This window comes from Corvus hawaiiensis, chromosome 4, assembly GCF_020740725.1.
Source record: "Corvus hawaiiensis isolate bCorHaw1 chromosome 4, bCorHaw1.pri.cur, whole genome shotgun sequence".
Taxonomy (NCBI): Eukaryota; Metazoa; Chordata; class Aves; order Passeriformes; family Corvidae; genus Corvus; species Corvus hawaiiensis.
In genome coordinates, this window is record NC_063216.1 from 11,841,787 (window position 1) to 11,865,144 (window position 23,358).

General features: G+C 45.5%; 2 protein-coding genes across 13 annotated transcripts in view; one reads left to right on the plus strand and one right to left on the minus strand.

The window, feature by feature from the left end:
* PRR5 (proline rich 5) overlaps window positions 1-19,123 on the plus strand; it is a 105,099-nt gene extending 85,976 nt beyond the window's left edge. For all 5 annotated transcript variants that reach the window (XM_048301557.1, XM_048301560.1, XM_048301558.1 and 2 more), the window contains 2 exons: window positions 15,118-15,256; window positions 17,983-19,123. In XM_048301557.1, the coding sequence (XP_048157514.1) occupies window positions 15,118-15,256; window positions 17,983-18,527 (684 nt within the window). In that variant the 3' untranslated portion in view covers window positions 18,528-19,123. The remainder of the gene's footprint in view (window positions 1-15,117; window positions 15,257-17,982) is intronic.
* The window catches only part of LOC125324980 (hapless 2-like), a 56,729-nt gene that overhangs the window by 9,936 nt on the left and 23,435 nt on the right, over window positions 1-23,358 (minus strand). Inside the window, exon 3 of one of the 8 annotated variants that reach the window (XM_048301565.1) lies at window positions 5,062-6,008. The exons of 4 other annotated variants lie outside the window; for them this stretch is intronic. In XM_048301565.1, coding sequence (XP_048157522.1) covers window positions 5,828-6,008 — 181 coding nt within the window. In that variant the 3' untranslated portion in view covers window positions 5,062-5,827. Of the gene's footprint in view, window positions 1-5,061; window positions 6,009-9,549; window positions 12,856-19,453; window positions 19,949-23,358 lie in introns of those variants that run through there. 3 more of the 8 variants (XR_007203164.1, XM_048301566.1, XM_048301568.1) reach the window with 3 other exon arrangements.

The window sequence follows — 23,358 nt, forward strand, 5'->3', positions numbered from 1 at the left end:
TTGACCATTGTCCACCGTACCACAGAGGCTTCACCCACTTGGCCTGTTTGATTGCAGCACAGGTCTCACAACTGTGGATGACCTGTGAGATGCTGTCCATGGTAAGGTCCACCCCTCGGTCACGGGCCCATCGGTATGTTGCATCTCTCCCCTGATGACCAGAGGCATCATGGGCCCAACGAACTAGGAATAATTCTCCCTTGTGCTGCCAGTCCAGATCCACCTGTGATACTTTCACCTTGGCAGCTCGGTCCACCTGCTCATTGTTGCGATGTTCTTCATTAGCCCGACTCTTGGGTACGTGCGCATCCACATGTCGAACCTTCATGGTCAGCTTCTCTACTCGGGCGGCAATGTCCTGCCAAATCTCAGCGGCCCAGATGGGCTTCCCTCTGCGCTGCCAGTTGGCTTTTCTCCAGCGAGCCAGCCATCCCCACAGAGCATTAGCTACCATCCACGAGTCGGTGTAGAGATAGAGCCTCAGCCACTTCTCTCGTTCAGCAATATCCAAAGCCAGCTGGACGGCTTTAAGCTCTGCAACCTGACTCGATCCACCTTGTCCCTCGGTAGCTTGTGCAACTCGTCGTGTGGGGCTCCATACTGCAGCTTTCCACTTCCGGTTAGCGCCTACAATTCGGCAGGAACCATCAGTGAAGACGGCATAACGTCTTTCAGTCTCCGGTAGCTCGTTATATGGTGGGGCTTCTTCAGCACGAGTCACTTGCTCTTCCTCTTCTTCAGAAGATAATCCAAAAGTCTCACCTTCAGGCCAGTTTGTTATAATTTCCAGAATCCCACGGCGATTCGGGTTTCCAATACGGGCACGCTGTGTGATGAGAGCAATCCATTTGCTCCATGTGGTGTCGGTGGCGTGATGCGTGGAAGGAACCTTTCCCTTGAACATCCAACCCAGCACCGGTAGTCGGGGTGCCAGAAGCAACTGTGCTTCAGTGCCGATTACCTCCGAGGCAGCTTGGACTCCTTCATAGGCTGCCAAGATTTCCTTCTCTGTTGGAGTATAGTTGGCTTCAGACCCTCTGTAGCTTCGGCTCCAGAATCCCAGTGGTTGGCCACGAGTCTCACCAGGCACCTTCTGCCAGAGGCTCCAGGACAGACCATTGTTCCCGGCTGCAGAGTAGAGCACATTCTTCACCTCTGGTCCTGTCCTGACGGGGCCAAGGGCTACCGCATGAGCTATTTCCTGCTTGATCTGGGCAAAGGCTTGCTGCTGTTCAGGGCCCCAGTGGAAATTGTTCTTCTTGCGGGTAACCAGGTAGAGAGGGCTCACGATCTGGCTGTACTCAGGAATGTGCATCCTCCAGAAACCTATGGCGCCTAGGAAAGCTCGTGTTTCCTTCTTGCTGGTCGGTGGAGACATCGCAGTGATCTTATTGATGACCTCAGTGGGAATCTGACGTCGTCCATCTTGCCACTTTACTCCCAGGAACTGGATCTCTTGGGCAGGTCCCTTGACTTTGCTCCTTTTGATGGCAAAGCCAGCTTCCAGGAGAATCTGGATGATTTTCTCTCCTTTCTCAAACACTTCCTTTGCTGTGTTTCCCCACACAATGATGTCATCGATGTATTGCAGATGTTCTGGAGCCTCACCCTTTTCCAATGCAGTCTGGATCAGTCCGTGGCAAATGGTGGGACTGTGCTTCCACCCCTGGGGCAGTCGGTTCCAGGTGTATTGCACACCCTTCCAGGTAAAAGCAAACTGGGGCCTGCATTCTGCTGCCAAAGGAATGGAAAAGAAGGCATTGGCAATGTCAATAGTGGAGTACCACTTCGCTGCTTTGGACTCCAGCTCGTACTGAAGTTCCAACATGTCCAGCACAGCGGCACTCAATGGTGGCGTGACCTCATTCAGGCCATGGTAGTCCACCGTCAGCCTCCATTCTCCACTGGACTTACGCACTGGCCATATGGGGCTGTTGAAAGGTGAATGGGCCTTGCTGACCACCCCTTGGCTCTCCAGTTTGTGAATCATCTCATGGATGGGAACCACAGAGTCTCTGTCAGTGCGGTATTGCCGACGGTGCACTGTTGCTGTGGCGACTGGCACCTGTTGTTCTGCAACTCTTAGCAGTCCCACGGCAGAGGGGTCATCTGAGAGGCCAGGCAATGTACTCAGTCGTCTGATATCTTCTGTCTCCACAGCAGCTATCCCAAAAGCCCAACGATGTCCTTTTGGGTCCTTGAAATATCCATTTCTGAGATAGTCTATGCCGAGAATGCACGGGGCCTCCGGGCCAGTCACGATGGGGTGTTTCTGCCACTCGTTCCCAGTTAAACTCACTTCAGCTTCCAGTACAGTCAGCTGCTGGGATCCTCCTGTCACCCCAGAAATAGAAATGGGTTCTGCTCCCACATACCTTGATGGCATCAAAGTACATTGAGCACCGGTGTCAACCAAAGCCATGTATTTTTGTGGGTCAGATGTGCCAGGCCATCGGACCCACACAGTCCAAAAGACCCGATTCTCCCTTTCCTCTACCTGGCTAGAGGCAGGGCCCCTCTATTCCTGGTCATGTTGCATGTTGCTCCCTTCCGGTGAATACGTTCCTGAGGTCCCTTCAAGAGGATCGGTCATATTATCATTCCGGTACCGTCTGGAGTTCTGTGTGCGAGAGACCGGAGCAGCATTGACTCTAGATGCGCTTCTTATGGTAGTTGCCCCTCTTTTTAGTTCACGTACCCAAGCTGCTAAGGAGGAGGTGGGTTTTCCATCCCACTTACTCATGTCTTCTCCATGTTCCTGAAGGAAAAACCAGAGGTTACCTCGTGGGGTGTATCCTTTCTCCCTGGTTGGGGGACGCCGGCTCCTAATGGCAGAGACTCTTGTTGGTTCTGGTGAGATCTGGTAAATCTCTTCCTTATGTTCCTTTTTCAATTTCTGATGGCCTTCTTCAATCAAGCTCTGGACTTGCTCAGCCAAAAGACTTGTTTCCACGGATGAGACATGGGTGCAAAACAGGGCTGTGACGGTGTCCTCGTAAATCCTCAGTTTGTTCACCAAGACGCCCACCCTGTCCTCGCCTTCCCTCCATTGCAGCGTTGCCAGGTAACGGGAGTATATCTCTGGTCCAAGGCATGCAAACCTCAACCACATCTGTGACGTGCACTGGACACCATCTGGGCTCTTAGGAAATCTCTCGTCTTCTGAGAAAATGACCTCCAGCACAGCCAATTCCCTCAGGCACCGGATACCTTGTTCCATTGTGCTCCATTTTCCTTGGTGCACCTGGAGGTCTTCTTTACAAAGGTACCTGTCCCTTACACTTGTAAGCAGTCGCCACCAGAGGCTGAGGGTTTCTTGGGTTCTCCCGATCCCCTGGTCAATGACCACATCCCGGGACAGAGATCCCAGCTGCCTGGCCTCACTTCCGTCCAGAATGGTGTCATTGGCTGCAGCGTCCCAAATGCGGAGCAGCCAGGTCAGGATAGACTCGTTCGTCTGGCAGGTGAATTCCCTCCGCAGGTCGCGCAGCTCACCCAGGGATAGCGACTGAGTGATGATCTCTGGCTCTGCCTCTTCTGCTGGGTGCGAAGGTCCTGCTGCATCCTCGTCAGTCACTATGCGGACTGATTTGCTTTTTGATTTCTTCTTCTGCACGGGGGCAACTGCAATCGGTTTAGGCTGTTCTGGTTCAGTGATGGTTTGCATGGGGACGCTGACAGTGCTTTTGGTTCCTTTCTCCTCTGAGTCAGTCTGCGTAGACATGGACGCTGTTGTTTTGCATTTGGTTCCTTTCTCCTCTGTGATAGTCTGTGTAGAGATGGACACTGTTGCTTTTTGTTTGGTTTCTTTCTCCTCTGTGTCAGTCTGCGTAGATATTGATGCGGTTGCTTTGCTCTTGGTTCCTTTCTCCTCTGTGACAGTCTACGTAGAAATGGATGAGGTTGCTTTGCTTTTGGTTCCTTTCTCCTCTGTGACGGTCTGCGTAGAAATGGATGCGGTTGCTTTGCTTTTGGTTCCTTTCTGTGTGACAGTCTGTGTAGACATGGTATTTGCTGCTTTGCTCCTTTTTACCTCCTCCTCAAGCAGACGTTGCACCACACTAAGTAGTGTTTTGTTTCTAAGCATGGTGTACACAATGCAGGCCATAGAGAAAAAAGAGAAGAGAACTGACAAGAAGATTATACCATCCTTAACATCCAGAGGGAACTCAATTTTTTCAAAAACTGCTGTGCCTGGCCTGAAAGGCTGGAAGAAACCACTCTCTACTCCTCCCACCAGGGGCTGGCTGTGATTGTTGAAAAGGTCCCAGACATAGGAGCCCAGACTAGGACAGCCAAACAAAATTGAGTATATATTCCGAATGGTATTCATCGCCTCGCAGGTTATTATGCTATAGACATAATAAACCAATAAAGCAATTCTCATACCATTCCCTGGTTTTAACAGGAGTAATACAACAGGCAGGTAGTTCCCCATGTGAGGAAAAATATAGAGAGCAAGATACAGTACCCATGCAGACCAGCTGAGCACCATGGTGAATAGGTTTCTGTTTATACAAAATTGTAATTCTGACTTTTTCTCAGAGCAAGCCCCATTTTGGGCACCAAATTATGTACTAGTTTGAAAACAAACCAGTGGGAGGCACCAAGTCAGAATAACAATTTAATGGAAATTAAAGAAAAGGAAAAAAGTAAAAGAAAACACTGGTTCAAACTGACAGAGTCGAGGTACAACCTGACACCCTGTTAGGCAGGGTGGTGGTAACAGTCTGGTAGAATGGTGGCTGCAGTCCTCTGAAGCAGTGATCCTGTAGTAAAAGAGTCTGCTCTTCCTCAGAAAGTCCAATGGTGGCTGTGTAGCTCCTGTCCTCTGGAAATCCAGTGGGAAGGGTTGTCTCTGGTGGTCAGAGTCCCAGATTATATCCACAATGGGATGCTTGGTTCCTCCCTCTGGGTGGAGCATCTCACAATGGGGTAATGAGTCATGAGGCAAAGTGTTGATTAGACTCGTTAACAGAAGATAGTCCGGAGGGAGTTATCTCTGAGTCAGGCGGCAGGACAATGATGGGCAATTAACAGAAAGATAGTCTGGGGGGAGGAGGCAAGGAAACACTGCCCCACCTGGTTTCAACAGCTCCTGAGGATGGTAATAGAATACACTGCAACCCAGGACAATGCCTCACAAGCAAGGCTATTGCTCTCTCTTTGACTATGCCAAGCAGCAGATCTTGCTGTTTATGTGGTCACCAGGGTGTGCACTGCAGTCTGCACGCCCTTATCAATTCTCCACCAGCAGTGTTAGCTGAATAATGTGTTTTCACTACAGATACTACTCTGTGTCTGCCTTGTGACTTTTAATTTCAGTTTTCTCTGGGAGTGGTTGGGCAACAGTTTTTATCCGATATGTGTCAGATTATCACCATTGTCTGTGTGTTTCTTTCTGTCATATTGATCTCACCTGTTGTCGGTTAAGGAAAGAAATGTGATTGTTTGGGTTTTTCTTTTCTCCAAGGAATCTGATGCTTTTAAGCAGAAAATAGTTACATTTCTTAGCTGTTTGCCTGTGTGGTTAAGACAGGGCAGTACATGAGGCCAGGACCTCACTTTGCTCTCAGAACTGACCCTGTAAATGCTTCTGGTAGTGTTTCCTTTCACATAGCACCAGATCAGGACTGTTTCAGCATTTTGTTGGTAGACAAGGGTGAGTCCAGGCATCAAGGGTGCCCCTGTGTCCTCATATGGAGGATGCCCCAGCAGACTGAGGTTCAGAGTGTGTTGTGTGGCCATGAGCTGAGCCATACACAGTCACTTCTTGTCCATGGGCAGAGAACTTTGCTCTTCTGTTCCATTAAGTCACCAATAATGATCATTGCTGAAATGACTTTGCTAAATAATTCAGAAGTCTGCCTTTTCCTCCTTTCTTTCCTGAGTCCAGAAGTTGGTAACCTAAGCACCAAGACATGCTGTGTGTCCCTTGGTGCTGTGTTTGCTCCTGGCAGGGCCTGGGGCTTGGGTCCAGAAGGTCTGCTTTGTTTGTTCCCCGAGGTCTGGAGGAACACAGATTTTGTTTCATTTTATTCTTTTTTATTTAAAAGCTATGCAGCAGTTTGTCAGTTGAAGCAGAAGACAATCCTTTGCACCAATACTTACTCATGTACACGTGCTGATCAGCTGAAGTGTAAAAGCTCAAGGTGAGTGCTCCAGCCTTTAATCAATGACCAGTCATTGATTTAGCACATCCACAATTTTCAGGTGGTCATGAAGTAGTTCCTCCATTGTGTCCAGTTTTCAGGGTACCTTTAGCCACTAGAGATACTATTCAGTGTATAAATTATTAAGTAAATGGTCTTTTAATAGTCTATGCTAAAGAGGGAAATGAAAAGCAACTGAGCAATACCACCATTTCTAGGTGTTACAGGTGGTGGGTACTATTAGTCAGAACTGGAAAACACAGAATCTGTCACCTTTTAGAAGTATTCAGCAAAACACTGAGTTACTTCTGGTCAATTAAAATCAGTTTGGGTGTTTAATAGTTGTTTATGATGATTTTCATACACAGATGAATGACGAGTTACTTGAGGCAACATGTGTGCAGTTGTCCAGCCAGAAGTGAAGCAGCCTCTGGTAAAGGTGAATGCAGAGAGGCTCATGTGGCAGAGGAGCTCAGCAGATGACAGGGGGCTGGCTTGCCTGCTGAAAGAGGAGCTCGGGATGGATGTGGGGCGTTATGAAACAGCTGATGTCAAAGGGACGAAGCAAAAGGTTGAAATGGAAGGAATCAGGCATGAGAGAGTGATGGCCAGATGGAGATCCAGCTAAGGCCCCGAAGTGGAATTACATAAGTCAAACATTAATGAAAAGCAGCTGGGTAGCAAGAACAGCCAGCAGCCAGGCTTGTTTCTTGCCATATATGAGACATCCCTTTGAGGTGTGCCTGATGGCCAGAGGATGTGATAGCTTTAGCTGTAGCTCTTTTGTCTCCAGCTGTTGTGAGTTCTGTGCTTAGTTCTCTGGTCTGGTGCATTACAGGATTTTTAGGGTAAATCATTTTTTCATCAGTGTAACCCACCAATTACCAAGATTTCAAGGCAGTTGGATGGGGTGGTGAATATACCATTCTTCTGCTGGTGGCCACCAAAAATACTTGAGAAGAAAATTTCATCTTTGTTCTACATAGTGCTGTCCTAGCAAGCACTTGTGAATAGGCTGTAATTCCCCAGAGTAGTGAGGCAGAAGCTGCTCTGTGATCCAGGAGCAGGCTCCCATGTAGTGGATTGGATGCCAGGCACCCACCAAAGCCTTTCTTATCACTCACCTCCACAGCTAGACAGGGAAGGGAAAATGTGAAAAAGGGTTGAGATAAGGACCAGGAGAGATCAGTCATCAAATACCATCACAGGTAAAACAGAGTCTAATTAGAGACATTAATTGAATTTATGGCTAACAAAATCAGAGCAGGATAATGAGAAATAAAATAAAACCTTAAAATCACCTTCTTCCCACACTCCTCCTTCCCAGCTTTACCTCCTACCCCAGCAGCACAAGGAGACAGGGAATGGGAGTTACGGTCAGTTCATCACCCGCTGTTTCTCCTGCTACTCAGGGAAAGGAGTCATCCCCTGCTGCACCGTGGGATCCCTCCCACAGGAGAGAGTTCTCCATGAACTTCTCCAATGTGAGTCCATCTCACAAGCAACAGATCTCTGCAAAGTGCTGCACCATGAGTCCATCCCACAGGCAACACTCCCCCATCAAACTGCTGCAGCGTGGGTCACCCTACCATGTCTTTCAAGGACAGGCTGCTCCAGCATGGGCTCCTCTTTCCATAGGCCTCCCATGGGGTCACAGCCTCCTCTCGGGCATTCCCCCACTCTGGCATGGGTCACCTCCATGGGTTGCAGGTGGATCTCTGCATCCCCCATGGATCTCCATGGCTGCAGGAGCAGAGCTGCCTCACCATGGTCTGCACCATGGGCTGCAGAGGAATCCCAGCTTTGGTGCCTGGAACATCTCTCCACCTTCTTCTTCACTGACCTTGGTGTCTGCAGAGTTGTTCCTCTCACATATTCTCACTCTGCTCTTCTCTGGCTGCAATTACAACTGTGCAAAAACTTTTTTCCTTTTTCCTGAAATATGTTATCACAGAGGCATTACCACCATTTCTAATAGGCCCAGCCTTGTCCTGCAGCACATCTGTCTTTGGAGCTGCCTGGGACTGGCTCTGCCAGACATGGAGGAAGCTTCCAGCAGCTTCTTGCAGAAGCCACCCCTGTACCCCCCACGCTGCTACCAAAGTTTTTCCATGCAAACCCAATACAGTTTTATTTCATTATTGGTCTGTCTGTGCAGGCTGTTAATGGTAGGGATTTGCCACCTATTTATTCCCTAATACAGGTAAAAAGGAGATCTGCAGCTTCACATCCAGTTTTTGGAGTAAGAAGTGAGAGGAATAAGCAGCAAAGGATGCACAAACCCAACTCACATTCTGCCATGTGCCAGGTTTCCACGAGACAGGAACATAACACATCCTACCTCTGCTCACAAGAGCTTGGGAAGCCTAAAACTCTGCATCCAGTTTAATCAGGCTGTCTAATGACATATACCGAACTATCAGCAGCCTAAATAGTTTTTCATGGCTGTCATTGTCTTTGGGGATTGCTTCATGTCTGGGTTTCTTACCAGAGCCTGAGGAAAGGAAGTAGCCAACACCAAGTGAGAAGTGGTGTAAGGCAGGTGATTAATTCCTGGATTCCTTTTCGACACACAGCCAGAGCACCTCCCCAATGGGCTGGGCTTGGGCAGCCTTGTTTACAGTCACTTGGAAGGGCTGATACTATCTGTTGAAATGTTAGGTGTCTTTTTAAAAACAAAAATCAAAGTATTTCTGTTATAATGGTAAATAAAGAACCCGGGGGATTTTGCAGCAATGACCATCTGGTTGCAGAGGGACAGAGGCTGCAGGCATGTTTGTATCCTACACCGAGCAGGAGCAATGGCAGGATTACTTGCCTGCATGTTCACTGCTTTGAGGGAAGAACAGGGTGGGAAAAATTAATGTAATAGGAAACAGAAGTACAGATCTGTGATTGTGGTTATTTTATTGCCATGGTAAAAAAAACAAGGACATTTAATGACTTTCAAAAATTTATTTATTTAAAGAAAAATTGTGGCAAATGTTTTCAAAATAGAATTTATGTTTCTGGCAGCTTTACAAGTCAGGTAGCTTGTGCCTAGATACAATGTTCATAATAGCTTAGAAGTACTTTTTGTTAAAACTCAAGTTCATTAAAAAAAAATCTTCAAAGCACTCCATATTTGGTGAACAGCATATAAAAGGTTAAAGTAATGAACGTTGAACATGTTTTAAGGTTATCTTTGAGAAGGACTCTTCAGATCCTTAAATGCCTGAGGTGGCCTCCAGGACTTTAAAGCTTAAAGAAATCCTATATACGGAAGAAATTCTTCCCTGTGAGGGTCTTGAGGCCCTGGCACAGGTTGCCGAGAGAAGCTGTGGCTACCCCACCTCTGGAAGTGTCCAAGGCGAGGTTGGATGGGGTTTGAACAATCTGATCTAGTGGAAGGTGTCCTTGCAGGGGATGGGATGAGATAAGCTTTAAGGTCCCTTCCAACCCAAACCATTCTCTGATTCTATGATTGTACATACTAAAAAAGGAGGCTGTGGCCTTTTGTAGTTAGGTACAAATCCCCCAGCTATTCTTCTGAACATACCTGTTTACTCATTTATTCTTTCCTTTGTGCTTTCACAAGAAGCCCTTGTGCCCTTCAGAAGCTCAGTAGGAGTTCATAGTTAATTTACAGAATTAACAGGGATGGAAACCTGAGCATTTTGGTGCATCCATACTTGCTGGAATGATTGTGGTTTTGATGATTATGGGGTTTTGTTTCCAAACACAAGAAAAGTTTTATTCCAGTGCCACACTTGAGTGTAGCAGTGGAGCCCACGCGTGTGGCTGGTGCTGCAGTTCAGCAGGTGGGGCAGTGTCTTCATAAAGTAGATACATCAATAACCTGTAGTCTTTAAGGATGTAGCCCTTCTGGGAGTGTTTGCATGTTTACATATCAAAACCAGCCATGCGTAGGGCCCTTCTAATGCATTTGAACTATTATAGAAAAATTTTTGGTTTCAAAACCATTTAATTAAGGTTAATGAAGTTTGGGACTTGGGTACTGTATTTCATGCAGTAATACATGTGTCTGTTCTTGATAGATGTCTTCCATTTGCAACAGTATTCACATATTCAGGACTCAAATCCCCATTGTTCCCATGCCTTTAGAGTAGGGCAGACTCTTGTCATAATATTACATTATAATCCTTTCCAAATGCGAAGGTGGTAACTAAAAGATGCTGAAATGAAAAAGAGGTGGAGATTAGCACTGCTTTGAGAGAGCAGGAGTGAAGGTTGAGGGCAAGACTGAAGATGATGCAGGTGGTGAGGGAGTTGGGATTTTGAGAGAAGAGTGTTTCTCAGGAGCAGAGAGCCAGTGGGCTCTCCAGGTACAGCAGCTGCAGGACAGCAGTGGTGGGGATGAGGCAAGTCTGTGCCCTGCACAGCTCCCTGGCCCCATCATGGAGGGTTGTCCCAGTGGCTGTAGCTTGGGGGTTGAGTCTCTCAACTTACCACAGGAGCCTATCCCAGCCCAGCAGAGCTGCTGCAAGCCTCCTTGTATACCTGCAAGAGCAGCAGTCCATACAGAATATAGCTCTGGCTTTTGAGGAGTTCATCAGGGGAAGAGGAGTGTAGAGCAGAACATATAATTAAAAACCAAAAGAACTCCTCAATTCTGAAGGCTGATAGGAAATCAGACAGTGTTAAGGTGCCACTGGGCAAGGATGCTTCTGTTACTCATACTGTTCTGCTGGTGGTAGGAGTTGTTTCGTGGGCAGCATGGCACTAGTGAGTTACTGGGGTTTGTGAAGAGCCAATTTAGTTTTGTCTCACCACTTTGTCTCACATTGTCAGAGGCATGTGGAAGAGGGGTTACACACATGCCATGTGCAGGAGGCAACCAGAAGAAGATGGGAGAAAGCCTTGTCTCCAGGGGTACTTTCCTTGGCAACCATTTCATGTCTCACATGGGACAGGCAGTCAACAGGTGAACACCAAAGACACTGTACAGACCATACATGCCCAATTTAAGGAGAAACAACAACTCCGGTCAGATGGCAAAAGCACCAATGGACTGCAGTGGAAGGTTGGACTGGGCCAATGGTGTCCTTCCAGCAGGCAGACTTTGGGAGGAGCCAGAGGGCATAAAAAGTAACTGCATCAAAAATTCTGGGGGCTTTTTAAGACTTAGTTTTCATTTGGGCTTGGTGATTCTGGCGCTTTTTGAGTTGGGGCTTTTTGAGTCTGGGGACCTTTTGAGTCTTGTGTTTTTGCTTTGGCTCCAGCCTGCTGACGTCTGCTCCTTTGCCCTGCCTGTCTTTTGTCCTTTTTGCCCTGGGTCCAGCCTACCTTTTGGCTCTCCTGCCCCTGCTGGTGCTTGCTCACCCTCGCATACTTGCCTTCCCTCTATCTGGGCACTTGGTGGGACACCAGCTGACCTCTGAGTCTTGTTTGTAGCCTGTGTCCTGCCCTACCCCTTCGCCCGTCCCAGCTGCCGCCTGTCCTGTCTCCCTGTGTCCCTGACTGCCACCCTGGCGATTTGCCCCTGCATCCCTGCCTGAGCCACCTGCCTCCGATCCAGCCCGCTGCCGTGATCCCCGCCGCGACCCTGCATCCTGGGTCCTGCACCTCCTGCCCGAGCGCTCGCTAACTCACCGCATGTCTGGCTGCCTGTCGCTGCGGGAACCATGCCTGTGGAGCCATGCCTTTCCAAGAGCCGCACAGGCTCCCCAGCAGGCAGCGTGCATACACCCCCTGCCACGTGGATGTCAACGGCACTCCCCATCCTGCTGGTGGTAATGCCCGCTTTACCCCTCTGTGTCTCCTCTCTCCCTCTTGCTCTCTCCCCCCATTCCTTTTCCATTTTTCTTCCTTCTTCTCTGTCTTTTCTAGCCTTCTTTAGTCGGGCAACTTCTTTTTTTGTTTTGGTTTTTTTGGGTTTTTTTTGTTACCAATAAACGGTTCTCAGATAGAAGGTTGTCTCTGTTGACTTAATTTCGTTCAAGACCATCTGTTTTTAAAAGAACTCCTCACAGTTCCCCACAGTGGAACGCAACAGGGTTCTTTCTCCACAGCTGATATTTAGCTACTGTCTTTCACAAGTATAAATACCAAAATGGTAGAAAAGTAAATAAAGCTCTACAGCAAAGTCTGGACATGAGCAATGCTAAATACCACTGGGTTCTGCCGCTCATATATGTCATGTTTAGGAGACCAGTTTCAGAGGTATTTAGTGTGGGAGCCTGGAGCAGGATGTCTTAAACCCTGGCCTTTGCATGATGGGATAGTGAATATGTAGTAAGATAGCAGGCATGTTGCCTTTCTGAGGGCTTGACTAAATCCCAGAAAGGAACACTGGAACAGATCTCAGTAGGCCAGTAATGACTTGGAAATAACACTTGCTCCTTCATTAAGTCTTCTGAATTATTCCAATATTATTTTTGCCTGGCTGTATAGCTGTGGGCTCATTCTGCTGTTCCTTCGATGTTTGCAAGCTTTTGGATCCACTGGATATGCCTTTGTGTTCAAATTTGTATTTGTGGCTGTCCCAGAGTTCTTCAGGGCATAGCACCAAAGATTGTTATTTTTTATTTAAAGACTGCTGAACTGTGTTGCAGTGGGGATTTCTGCAACATAGACAGCAAGGCCCGTGGAAAAGAAATAGGGACTGATTCTTGGTAGATGTTTTTCAAACATCTTTATTCTCCAGCTGCATGGCCAGACGACTGCTGAAGAACTCTTAATCACAGGACCGGCATGGCCATTCCTGGGCAGGAGAACACAAAACAACCAATGGGGAACAGGATTCACCAGGGAGTAGGGAAACCCCGTGCCTCTACCCCAGGGTCCCCTCCCCCGGACCCCACGGCAGGGGGGAGGAACCCCAACAGAACTGGAATTCAAATTCTGTCCAAAATCAAATTTTGTCCTAATTTGAATTCTCTGTTGGCCATTATGAATTTTCCATTCATAAACTTTTTATCAAGTGATGAGGCAGCATTGAGGCAGCGCAGCAGCGGGTGTGGGGGGGGTGGTGGAGTCAGCCATTCAGAAACACATCTGAGAGTCACTCTAGACTCTGGTTGGTGAGTAATACTAAGCTGTGAACACATCTTGAACGTCAGGATCCTTTCACATGCTGAAGGAAGTGTTGCAATTTTACTCATCTGATCTTTATATTGCTCTCTGGAGCAGTGTGTTTCTTTTTACAATAACTCAGGAACACATAATGAAATGGCTAAATTCAAGCAGAGTTCTTGCTGAGTATGGCATTTAGGATATTAATTCTGTGACATGATATGTCAAGCCCATGGCAAATGTGAATTTGCTCCATATGGCAAGAGGCATCCTACACACAGTGTACAGGGCTCTGCTCAGACAACACAGGAGCACGCACTCTGCAGCTAAAGGGAGAATACAATTCTGCAGGGTTTTTCTGTCACCTCTGCAGCCTGTCATACATGAAATCCCTATTTGTGCTTGGTCTTTGCATATTAAGTGCTTTAATTAATTAATTTTGAGTTAAATATTTTTAGATTGAATCTTAAAATTAACCCATCAGCCCAGGTACAAAAATCCAGTTCCATTATCAGTGTTTTCAATTGTTCAAAGTAGTTTATTAAGAGAGTTGCACCCTTCCCAGTTAAAAATTCCCCAGTTAAAAATCACCAACTTGCCCCTTTTCAAACTTCAAACCACCGGTACACCATAAGAGTTACCTTTCCTGTGTTTACTGTATACTTTTACAAGTGTTTTGAGATGTGTTGGATGTATTTTAATACTTTTTTTAGGTGTTTTTACTTGCATTTGGTTCCAAGGCCAAAACCCCCAGTTCTAACAGCCAGCAGCTATTTTTAGCCCATAGCCGTTGCCCTGGGGGCAAGCTCCATGGCAACCTGGGTTTTGGTGGGGGCATTTTAGCTCCCTTGTCTCAACTAGTACCACCCCTCTGGCAGCAATGAGCCATTGGTGGACGGAGATGATCCATCAAAGGGAAAGCACCAATCGCTTTAGACTGAAGGGGCAGGCTGTGGGTGGGCTGTGGGCAGAGCAAAGACACTATAAAAACAACGAGGCAGAGAGGTAGGGCCTCTTTCCTCTCTCGCTCTCTGCAGGCTAGCTGTGGTGGATGCCAGTGCTGGCTGTTAAAAGCATACTCCTATTAAGGAGCCTTTAATAATTTTTTTCCTGACTTTGGACCAGCTAAAAGTCAGCCCAGCACTGCGAGTTCTTTTTCTCTACCTGAGGTCTAGTGCTGTCTCAGCCAGAAGATCTCAAATCCCTGCGCTCCTGGGGCATACCATCTACTGAGCCATAGGATCCCAAATTTTTATATTTTTCTAATTTCTGTAATTTTTCAATTTTTCTGTTTTCAATAAATTAATCTTTTTAAGAGTTGTCTCATTTCTCACACTAACAAAGCCTGCTTGTGGGTGGAAGTGCAGAGTTAACAGTTAAAGGCTAAACATTTTGCCTGTGGGTGACTCTTACCATGCTAATTATAATGTGATTTTTGCCTGGAAAATGGTAAGTGCCAGGGGAGGGATGAGGAAAGAGAACAAACTTCTTTACTGTAAACATTGGTTGTTGAAAATATCCTGGAAGAAATATTTCTGAGGGTCTCAGTTTCACCTTTTTCTTAACGGTGTTGGTATTGCTGAGATGGCAGTGACACCCTGTGGTATCAGATGCTATCATTCAGGAAGTCACTGTAAAATTGCAATAGCAAAAAGTCCAGGGATGGTTTTAATTCCTCTTCACAGATCATGTCCTCTATCCTTCCCTGAGTGCTGTGCACAAAGTAGGATGTACCTTCCTGGATTTAAATGTCGTGGTAGCTCTGGTCTGGTTCACATCTCTTGGCTTTACAGGAGAGGAATCAGCTGTACTAGCAAACCAGGATCACATTGCAGGGCACCTTTGCTTTCACTCAGTGAAAATGCTTGTTCTTCTCTGGTTGCCCTGGTGAGCAACGGGAGGTTGTGATTGGAGGGGGCAGTGCTCATATTGGGTATTTCCTCTTTTTCAGGGGGTTCATGAGTCGAAAGGTGTGACTGAAGATTATTTGAAACTGGAATCCCTGATCCAGAAAGTTGTTTCTCCTTACTTGGGCACATACGGTCTGTATTCCAGTGATGGACCCTTCACGCACTCTGCCTGCATCTTGGGTAAGAATAACACAGACTCCATTTGGCACAGCACAGAGGACTTCCCAAAACCTTGCTCCATGCAGGGTCAGGGCACACACAAGAGGTGACTGCCAGTGCTCACATGAGTACATCAGGCTTTTTTTCTAAGACTATGCTCTTTGCAAGGTGCAGAATCGCAGTGAAACTTGCAGTGGCAAAAGATGAAAGCTGATCATCATAAGAGTGCTCAGTAATAAAAATCAGTAAAATGAATCTAGAGTGTGTTTAGAATTTCCATTCTACCTTTTAATGAGAGAGCTTTAACACAGGATGCTTTATGGACAGTGAGAGGAAGAAGCAAGAAGCCACTTCTAAAGTACTCAGTAGGTAATTTTCAATCGTGTTCATTAGTACACAAAGATCGTACAAGGCTGTTAAAATTAGGGAAGAAAGTAGGAATTTGTCTTAGAGAAGACTAACACATAAGCCTTCAAGCATGTAAAAGCTTTCTGCAGAGTAGAATGTAATAAGCTGTTCTCCATCCCAATGGAGGTAAGAAATACAGAGTGGATCTCACATAGCAGGGGAAATTCAAATTATATGGAAGGAAAAATCTCTAATTTCACATGAATTGCCTCTGAAGGTTATTGAATCTTTACTGCTGAGGCACTTTGTACATCAGCATCCTTAAGGAGCAAGGGGGAAACGTGGGCTGGCCTGGTGTCAGCTTGAGTCCCCTTCAGCTTATTTTCTGATTGTTGGAGCTCTGAAGCCTTCGATGACTTTTGTGATGGCAAGATTTAGCCAGAATGAAGGTGGAATAGCCTATATAGCAATTAAATCTGTTGAAAATACAAGGGGGATACTACCAGCATAATGAAAAAGGAAATGTGGTAGTACCTGAGTCTTTTATTGTAAATACGGTGATGGCCTGATTGAATAGAGCAGACAGAAGGGAACTTAAGCTCAACTGCACATTTTCTGTGCAGTCAATTCAATATGTTTGCTTGTCAGAAATGGCCAATAAAGTAGTTGATTTTCCCTTGAAGCTAAATGGCAAAACATGTTACAGCAAGTGTTTAAGAAACAATGAGTTTCAAGTGAATAAATACAGGCCAGTTATTTATGGAAAATGGTTCATGATTACTACTTTGTATTCATTGCTTGTCATTAAAAGGCCACAAGCATTTAAATGGAGCCCCAAATTGGCATTTTCTAAATATGAGCTTTAGTATGTCAAGATAGGAAAAATGCACCCAAAGAGAATAAAGCACCAGTGAAATGAATTTTTAGTAAATAAATGTCTTACTATGTGACTGCAGAAGATGGGAAGGTTTTGGTGGACCGGGCACTTCCTTTTGCTGTGGCCTGGGCTGTAGATGTAGCAATATCCCTGAAATGGGTCTTACTGTAATAACTGCACCTGGATCCAAGGGAGCTGAGTGTGTAAGCAGCTGCTTCTTTTAAACTGATGCATCTAATTCTCTTCAACTATTTTGCTAGCATGTGGCATGTTGTGACGAGAAACCAGAGTTCATAGCCCCAGGAACCTTTTCTGTTTGCCAACTCAAACTCCTAACAAAAAGTCCAAAAATGAACTTGGATCAGATGATTTCATTGTTGAGGCAGACACAACTGCAAAATACAATCTTAAATACAGAAACTGGCTTTTTTAGTAGTACAGCATATGATTGGAATTTGTGTCCAGGTAAGCACATAATTACACAACAACATAATTATAAGAGATTGGCATATGTAAAGGAAATTGCACAGTTTGCAGGGAACATATACCAGCATCCTGATTTAAAGCAGTTTATTTGCAGTGGCTGTGGTTGACTTCCAGAGGGTAATTTGATCTCCTGCTCCAGTTGTGTCCCTTTCATGGGATGGCAAAGTGAGAGTAGCAGAAAGAAAGCTTCAAAAGTGAGACCTATTATTCACACCACTTTTTTTTCTTATAGCACAAGTGAATCTGAGCATTGAGACCTGCACAGAGTTTGAATGGTAGTCGTTTTGCTCATGATGGTAATTCTATTCACACTGCCAGGACACTCCAGCACTAAACCATTGCCAGAGAGGGAACTCCATGCTTACTTGCTGCCATCTGCCGCTTATTTTCTGGGAAAATCCCACTTGGTTAACAGCATTCAGGCAATCACTGCTGGATTGAATGCAGGTTTGCTCCCCCAAAAAGAGGTTTCTGTGAGCACTGCCCTCTAGTTAACATTTTCAAACACTCTTGGTGCTCTCTCCCGTGTGGTCTCTGAACAATGCTTTGAAAGTTTTTCCAGAATTAGTAGAAAAAACTGCCTGTCTTAATCCTCATGCTCCAAATTTGAAGAGACTTTATTTTCCCAGGATGGGTGGAAAAGTTAAATTTCAACTACTAGAAATGAGTCACTACTTTTATAGCCTGAAAAAGAACAAAATTGCACTTTCTGTGCTTGTCTAAAGGAAGTATTTACAACTGTATATCACTACTCCTGCAGTATTTACTGTCTTACTCCAGCTGCTGAAGTTGTGTGAATATAAGGGAATCTCAGCTATTATTTGTAAAGATAGATTTGGGGTCTTCAGTATGCTAAAGAAATCTAGGAAGTCTGAAGCCTGTCAATCTACAATACAGCAAAATGTCTTCTTCTAGAAAAGTTTCATTCAAGAAAAGATTATGAATATGCAGAACTTCACATTTCTTTTGAACACTCATAATTATTAGTACCGTAATAGGAGACTTTGCAGATATTACTCTGGATCTTTGTTTGCAGAGAAGCGGTTCTTCAGGCGTTCGAAGTCGGGTGACATCCTTGCCAAGAACCCTGTGGTGCGTTCGAAGAGCTACAACAATCCACTGCTGACGCCAGTGGCTGAGTATGAAACTGAGGGCATGGCTGCCAATGGAACCGGCATCCGAAGGCACTCTGTCTCAGAAATGACCTCCTGCCTGGAGCTCCAGGGGTACTCCAACCTCACCACCATCATGGACAACGGTTCCAAGAGCTCCATGACAACCATGAAAAGCTCACTGCCAGGAGACCAGGAGAGGCCCAGCACCGGGTCTGTGCAGTGCTCCAGCAAACTCAGCACAGCTGAGCAACAGAAAGGACTCTTCCACTCAATGGGCGACCCACACAGGTCTTTTGACCTAGACAGAGACAATTCCTTGATTCCAGTTCCCTCTTCCAGCCCTGAGAACATAGTGGATCAGATTTTGGAGTCGATTGATTCTGAAGGCATTTTCATTGATTTTGGCCGAGGCTGTTCCAATTCATCAGTGTACAGTGTGGATGTGAACAGACGGAGCATCGTGTGAAGCATATTAGGAGACAAACCGTGGGTTTTAATATTATATATGAAAGTTATGAAGGTAGTGAGTTGGACTGTGGGCAAGCTGTGTATGCCTGGGCAGAACCTCTGCCAGTACTGAACTGGCATAGTTGTACTGAACAAACACAAGCCTACAGCAGGTGGGAATCTGCTGAGGGGGAAGCAACTCCAACCACTTTTCCCCATCCCTGTCACCCTGCAGATGGATTTCCTATTTCTTTATAAACTTAGGAGTTCATAAACTGACAAGTGTCTGGTAAAATGCTACTAGTGCAGCTTGTGGTGTTTGTTCAGTGAAACAGCCCAGCAAATAGCTGTGCTCTCTTCTAATTTTCTAAAGAGATTTCTTGCAGATGACAGGTTGTTCTCTGAACTGTAACACCTCAGCTGGAGTAGAAACATATCCTTAAACAAACAAACAAACAAATACAAAAGGCTGTGGGCTTTCATGCCACAGAATACAATAATAAAGAAGTCTCTTTTAATCTTTTTCTTGTACATCCTGTATGCACTCCTTTGCCTAACAGTGAGTTAGAGTTCTTGAAGAAAGGTGAATAAACAGAAATATGCGTCCTGATGTCACATGATGTCTCATTTTCTGTTTCACTGTTTCCTCAGCCAATACCCTGTGTCTGCGAGAGTTGTCTTGAAATTGGCTTTCAAGGCTGTATTAATTTGCTCTGAATGTGGCACTTCTGAGAAATCTGTACTGTCAGCTCCTGAAGCATCTCTTGTATGGAGAGATTCCATCATAATTCAACTTACTTGTTTCCTAAATAAATGAAAATATGGCCTCTCAGGGAAAATCCTCATTGTATATTTATATTCTTAAAGAAATACCATAATGCATCTGCTGGCAGTTACGTATTTGGGCAGTGTGAACCTTGCAGCTCTTATCCTGAGCACTCCCAGCTCTTTGATTCTCCCTTGCAGTAACATGGTGGTCTAAGAGCTGGGTCAGTAGTTTTGCAGAGGATTGATGCATGTGATACTAAGGTGAAGTAGAAATCCTGCTGCGTGATACGGTTTTGATCAGGGGGTTTTGCAGTGAAGGCCACTCCATTTTGTGTCTGTGCTTTAGTTGAAGGAGTCAGTTGATACCTCCTGAGCTGCTCAGCAGACACTGGTCTTTGGTTTGGTCTGGGCAATGCCTTGTGCTTTGCTCAGGGACTGTCCAGCTTTGCTCTGCACTTGCACTGCTGACCCCAGCATTTGCCACACTCTTCCCTCAGGCTTTGATTGTGTTTCTAGACTCAAAGCTGTGCTTCTGACACTCAATTTCCTTTGGCCCCGTTATATGTTAGCTTAGTCTTTTGCTACCACTCTGCTTCCCTGTTTGAGATTTCAGCTGCTGGAGAGATGTGCAGGCTCCCTCTAATGCAGAGATTTGAGAAGCTCAGAAGCCATCTGAGGAAGGAGACCCAGAAATGAGGCAGGGGTTTGGTGCCTGATTTGCTTCTCTGTGTTTGGCAAGTTCAGCTGTGCAGCTGTGCAGCCTACAGGTAGGCACTTAAGTTAGATCATACTCAGAAGTTTCTCTTAGGCGGAGATAAATAATTGCTTCTACACTCAAAAGTCTCCCACCTCAGCCAGGGAACACAGGATGTGAGGCAGAATCAGTGAAGAGGGACTAAACACCAACTGCCTGAAATGCATGTGTGGCACAATATACCCTCAGAGAAAGCAGCTCCAGCAGGGGGGATCTTTGAGGTCCAGTAAGTGAAATGGCTTGGGAAGCAGGCTATCGGACTATCCCTCTGGAATTGCAGCTAAATTTAAGTTGCAGATTATTGTATCATCCATTTGGTCTCTCCCTGGCCATGGAAACACCTGCACAATCCCACAGTGGTGCTCCACGGCATATTCAAGAGTATGCTGGCAACTTGCTCAGTCTGAGGTTTACCCGTTTCCTAACAACGTGTCTTTGCCCACCCTCTCCTTCCTTGAGACCTCAGTCTCAAGGAACACTTGCCTGTTTGGCCCTGTGGGAACCACAGGAGAGACTGGAACTCTTGCTGAAATTGGATCCAGTATATGACAAGAGTGATGATTTCCAAAAGTGTCCTAAAGTGGTACAATCCACCATGCTGGCACCCTTAGTCTCCACCCTTGTTCTTTCTGACAAACACTGTTCTGTTTCCTAAATTATTATTTTATTTGGAGAAAAAGAGTATTCACAGGCTTGTTCTGAGGAGACAGCGAGGGGGAGGAGAAGATAAGATTCAAACCTCTACATAAAAAATATAACCCCAAACATAAAAAATACAGTGGATCAAGGCCTCTGCACACCTTCTTCCCTTAAGGAACTTTAAATGTTTTAAGAGTCATAAGCATACTTAATTATTGGGGAATGTTTAAGCACAGCTTCAATGGAGGAAAGAAGAGGACTGCTAGAACCCTTCCCACTGGAGCTTTTGCATGGTTAGTGCCTTCTGCTCTGATGGAAGACCTTGAATCCTCTGGTATGCTGGCAATTAACTAACTTCTCCCACCTTTCACACATGGAGATAGTGAATTAAAATCCTCCTCTGTTTGTTTTCAAAAGTTATTTAGAGACTGGGTTCAAGAGAGTGACTGCATAAGAGAAGCTCTCCTAATAGCCACCTCAGAAAGCCTCAAGAAGGAAATAGCCTTGTTGTCAATGTTTCCACTTGTCCAAGACAGGCAGCCTGGCATGGGTTCACTTCACTTTCTCTGTTAGGGGAACTGGCTGTTCTGGGGTACTCGGGCATTGCAGCCCAGCACATCCAATTAGTTTTTACATTTCCAGCTCTTAGAGTGAGGTCTTCAGAGTCACAGCTCGAGGAGCAGCATGAGAGAGATCTCCTAGAGGCTTTCATTAGGAGCACTTAGGCTCTCCAGAAGATAGAGTCCAAGGCCACTTCACTAGGACTACCTTGGAGAAGGACAGAAAAGAGACCAGCCCAACCTCACCCCCAAAACTGTAATTACCAGCTGTGGTGGGGTTAAATGAGTATTTAAAGAGGTAGGGTTCACTCACACCTACTGGGATTCATTATCTCTTGTTAGGATGACCTGTGAGTTCTGCTGAGCTGAAGTAAAAGGCTTGTATTTGTCCTCTTTAGGATGAAGAGGCTCTCAGTTAGCTTCAGTTAACATAAGTTGCCCTGAGGATGTTGTAATAGAACCAACTGACCTGTGGTTTAGAGCTTGATGAATTAAATTGGTCACAGGTAACACATGTGGTGTTCACAAAAGTGCTTTGTCTGCTGTACTGCAGATCTACTTCTGGGGTAATGAGTAAATAAGGAATAAACATATTTTGACTTTCAGGGTTTCAGCTGCACTTCCAGGGCTCTTTTTTAAATTAAATAAAATATTATAAACTCAGCAGGCTTGCTGTGAAGACCCTGAAAATCACAGAATGATTAAGGTTGAAAGGGACCCACTAGTGGGGTCATCTGGTACAACCTCCCTGCTCAAGCAGGGTGAAAATACCTGAAGTCAGAGTTCAGTTCCCTATTGCAACAGTGATAGGGTGGAACTTTGTCTCTCCTTCAAGTATATTTTAAAAGGTGTGGTCAGATATGATTGAAAATTGTAAAACTGGGTGTGGTGGTCTTACTGGCCAAACCCAGTGTTCCTTGACTTTAAATGCTGCACAGATATGAGACTAACTAAATTTGTGATCCTCCTACTAGTAATCCCAGTGCAAGCAGGTCAGAGATATGGTAGTCTTAGAGACAAACCATGGAGTCATTACAAAGGAGAAAGAACAGTGCAAGTTCTTGCCAAAATATATTTATAAAGTCATGGACTTTGAACTTTCAAATGCCGCTACAGGGCAGTGTCACTTGAGCTTTTCCCTAAAGGGGCATTCTGAATATGCCAGTTATTCCTCTCCACGCTTCCACTGTTACGATAAACTGTGGCACTTTATGCCCTAATCCAAGAATCAAAAGCTGTTCTTTCCCTGGTTGGGACACATTCCAAAGTCCTATGAGGGGTAATACAGAGCAACAGATAGCACTTAAATCTCCTGTCATCTGGCACTGCAGGGTGAAAATTATGCAAGCAAAAGGAACTGGGAGACTAAAAGAGACTAACCTAATGAACAGCTCCTATGCTCTGTGGAGAAGTAACACAGCTCCCTGGAGCACTGCTGGAAATAGCAGAATAATTGGCTGCAAATAATGCTGTCCAAATAGAGGGCTTTTCTGTCATAGAAATGGAGAAAATTACTTCCATTATTCAGTTAGCTCCTGGCACACTGGTTTTGACAGTGCTTTTGACTAAATCTGAACCTCCAAGATGTGGTAACAGAAGAGCTGTGGGCCACCTTCTCTTAAGGCCATTTTACAGACGTGAGTTTGTGAAAGTAACTGATCTCTCTACAGTTCTGGTTAGAGATGTATGGATTGCTCCTTTACTAGGATAATATGCTGTAAGAATATCTTGAAAATGAAGATGTCAGAAAGTCTTAAGTGTTATTTTTGAGCTCTGGTTTGCAGAGGTGTAACTGTCGTTCCAGACCTTTGAGAAAAGTACCAAAATTTGGAGGCAGGGAGCAGAAACTCAGATATCAATTGAGCCAGCAGTGCTGCAAAGAACATATGTAGCCATTTTAATAATACATAAATCCTTGCCATCATGCTCTCCAGGAGAACAAAATGCTTGGTTTGCAGTTGTAGTCTTGTTTGCACCTTTCCACAAAGTCAAAATTACACTTTTAAAAGGAGAATAAATATATTTTGTGTTGAAGAGCACTGGAGGTATCCAAGGTGGATCCCAGTTGCTCCGTATGGCCTGAAGGACTACAGGCTCTGTCTGTTCTCTGATGTTACTGATGGAATAGG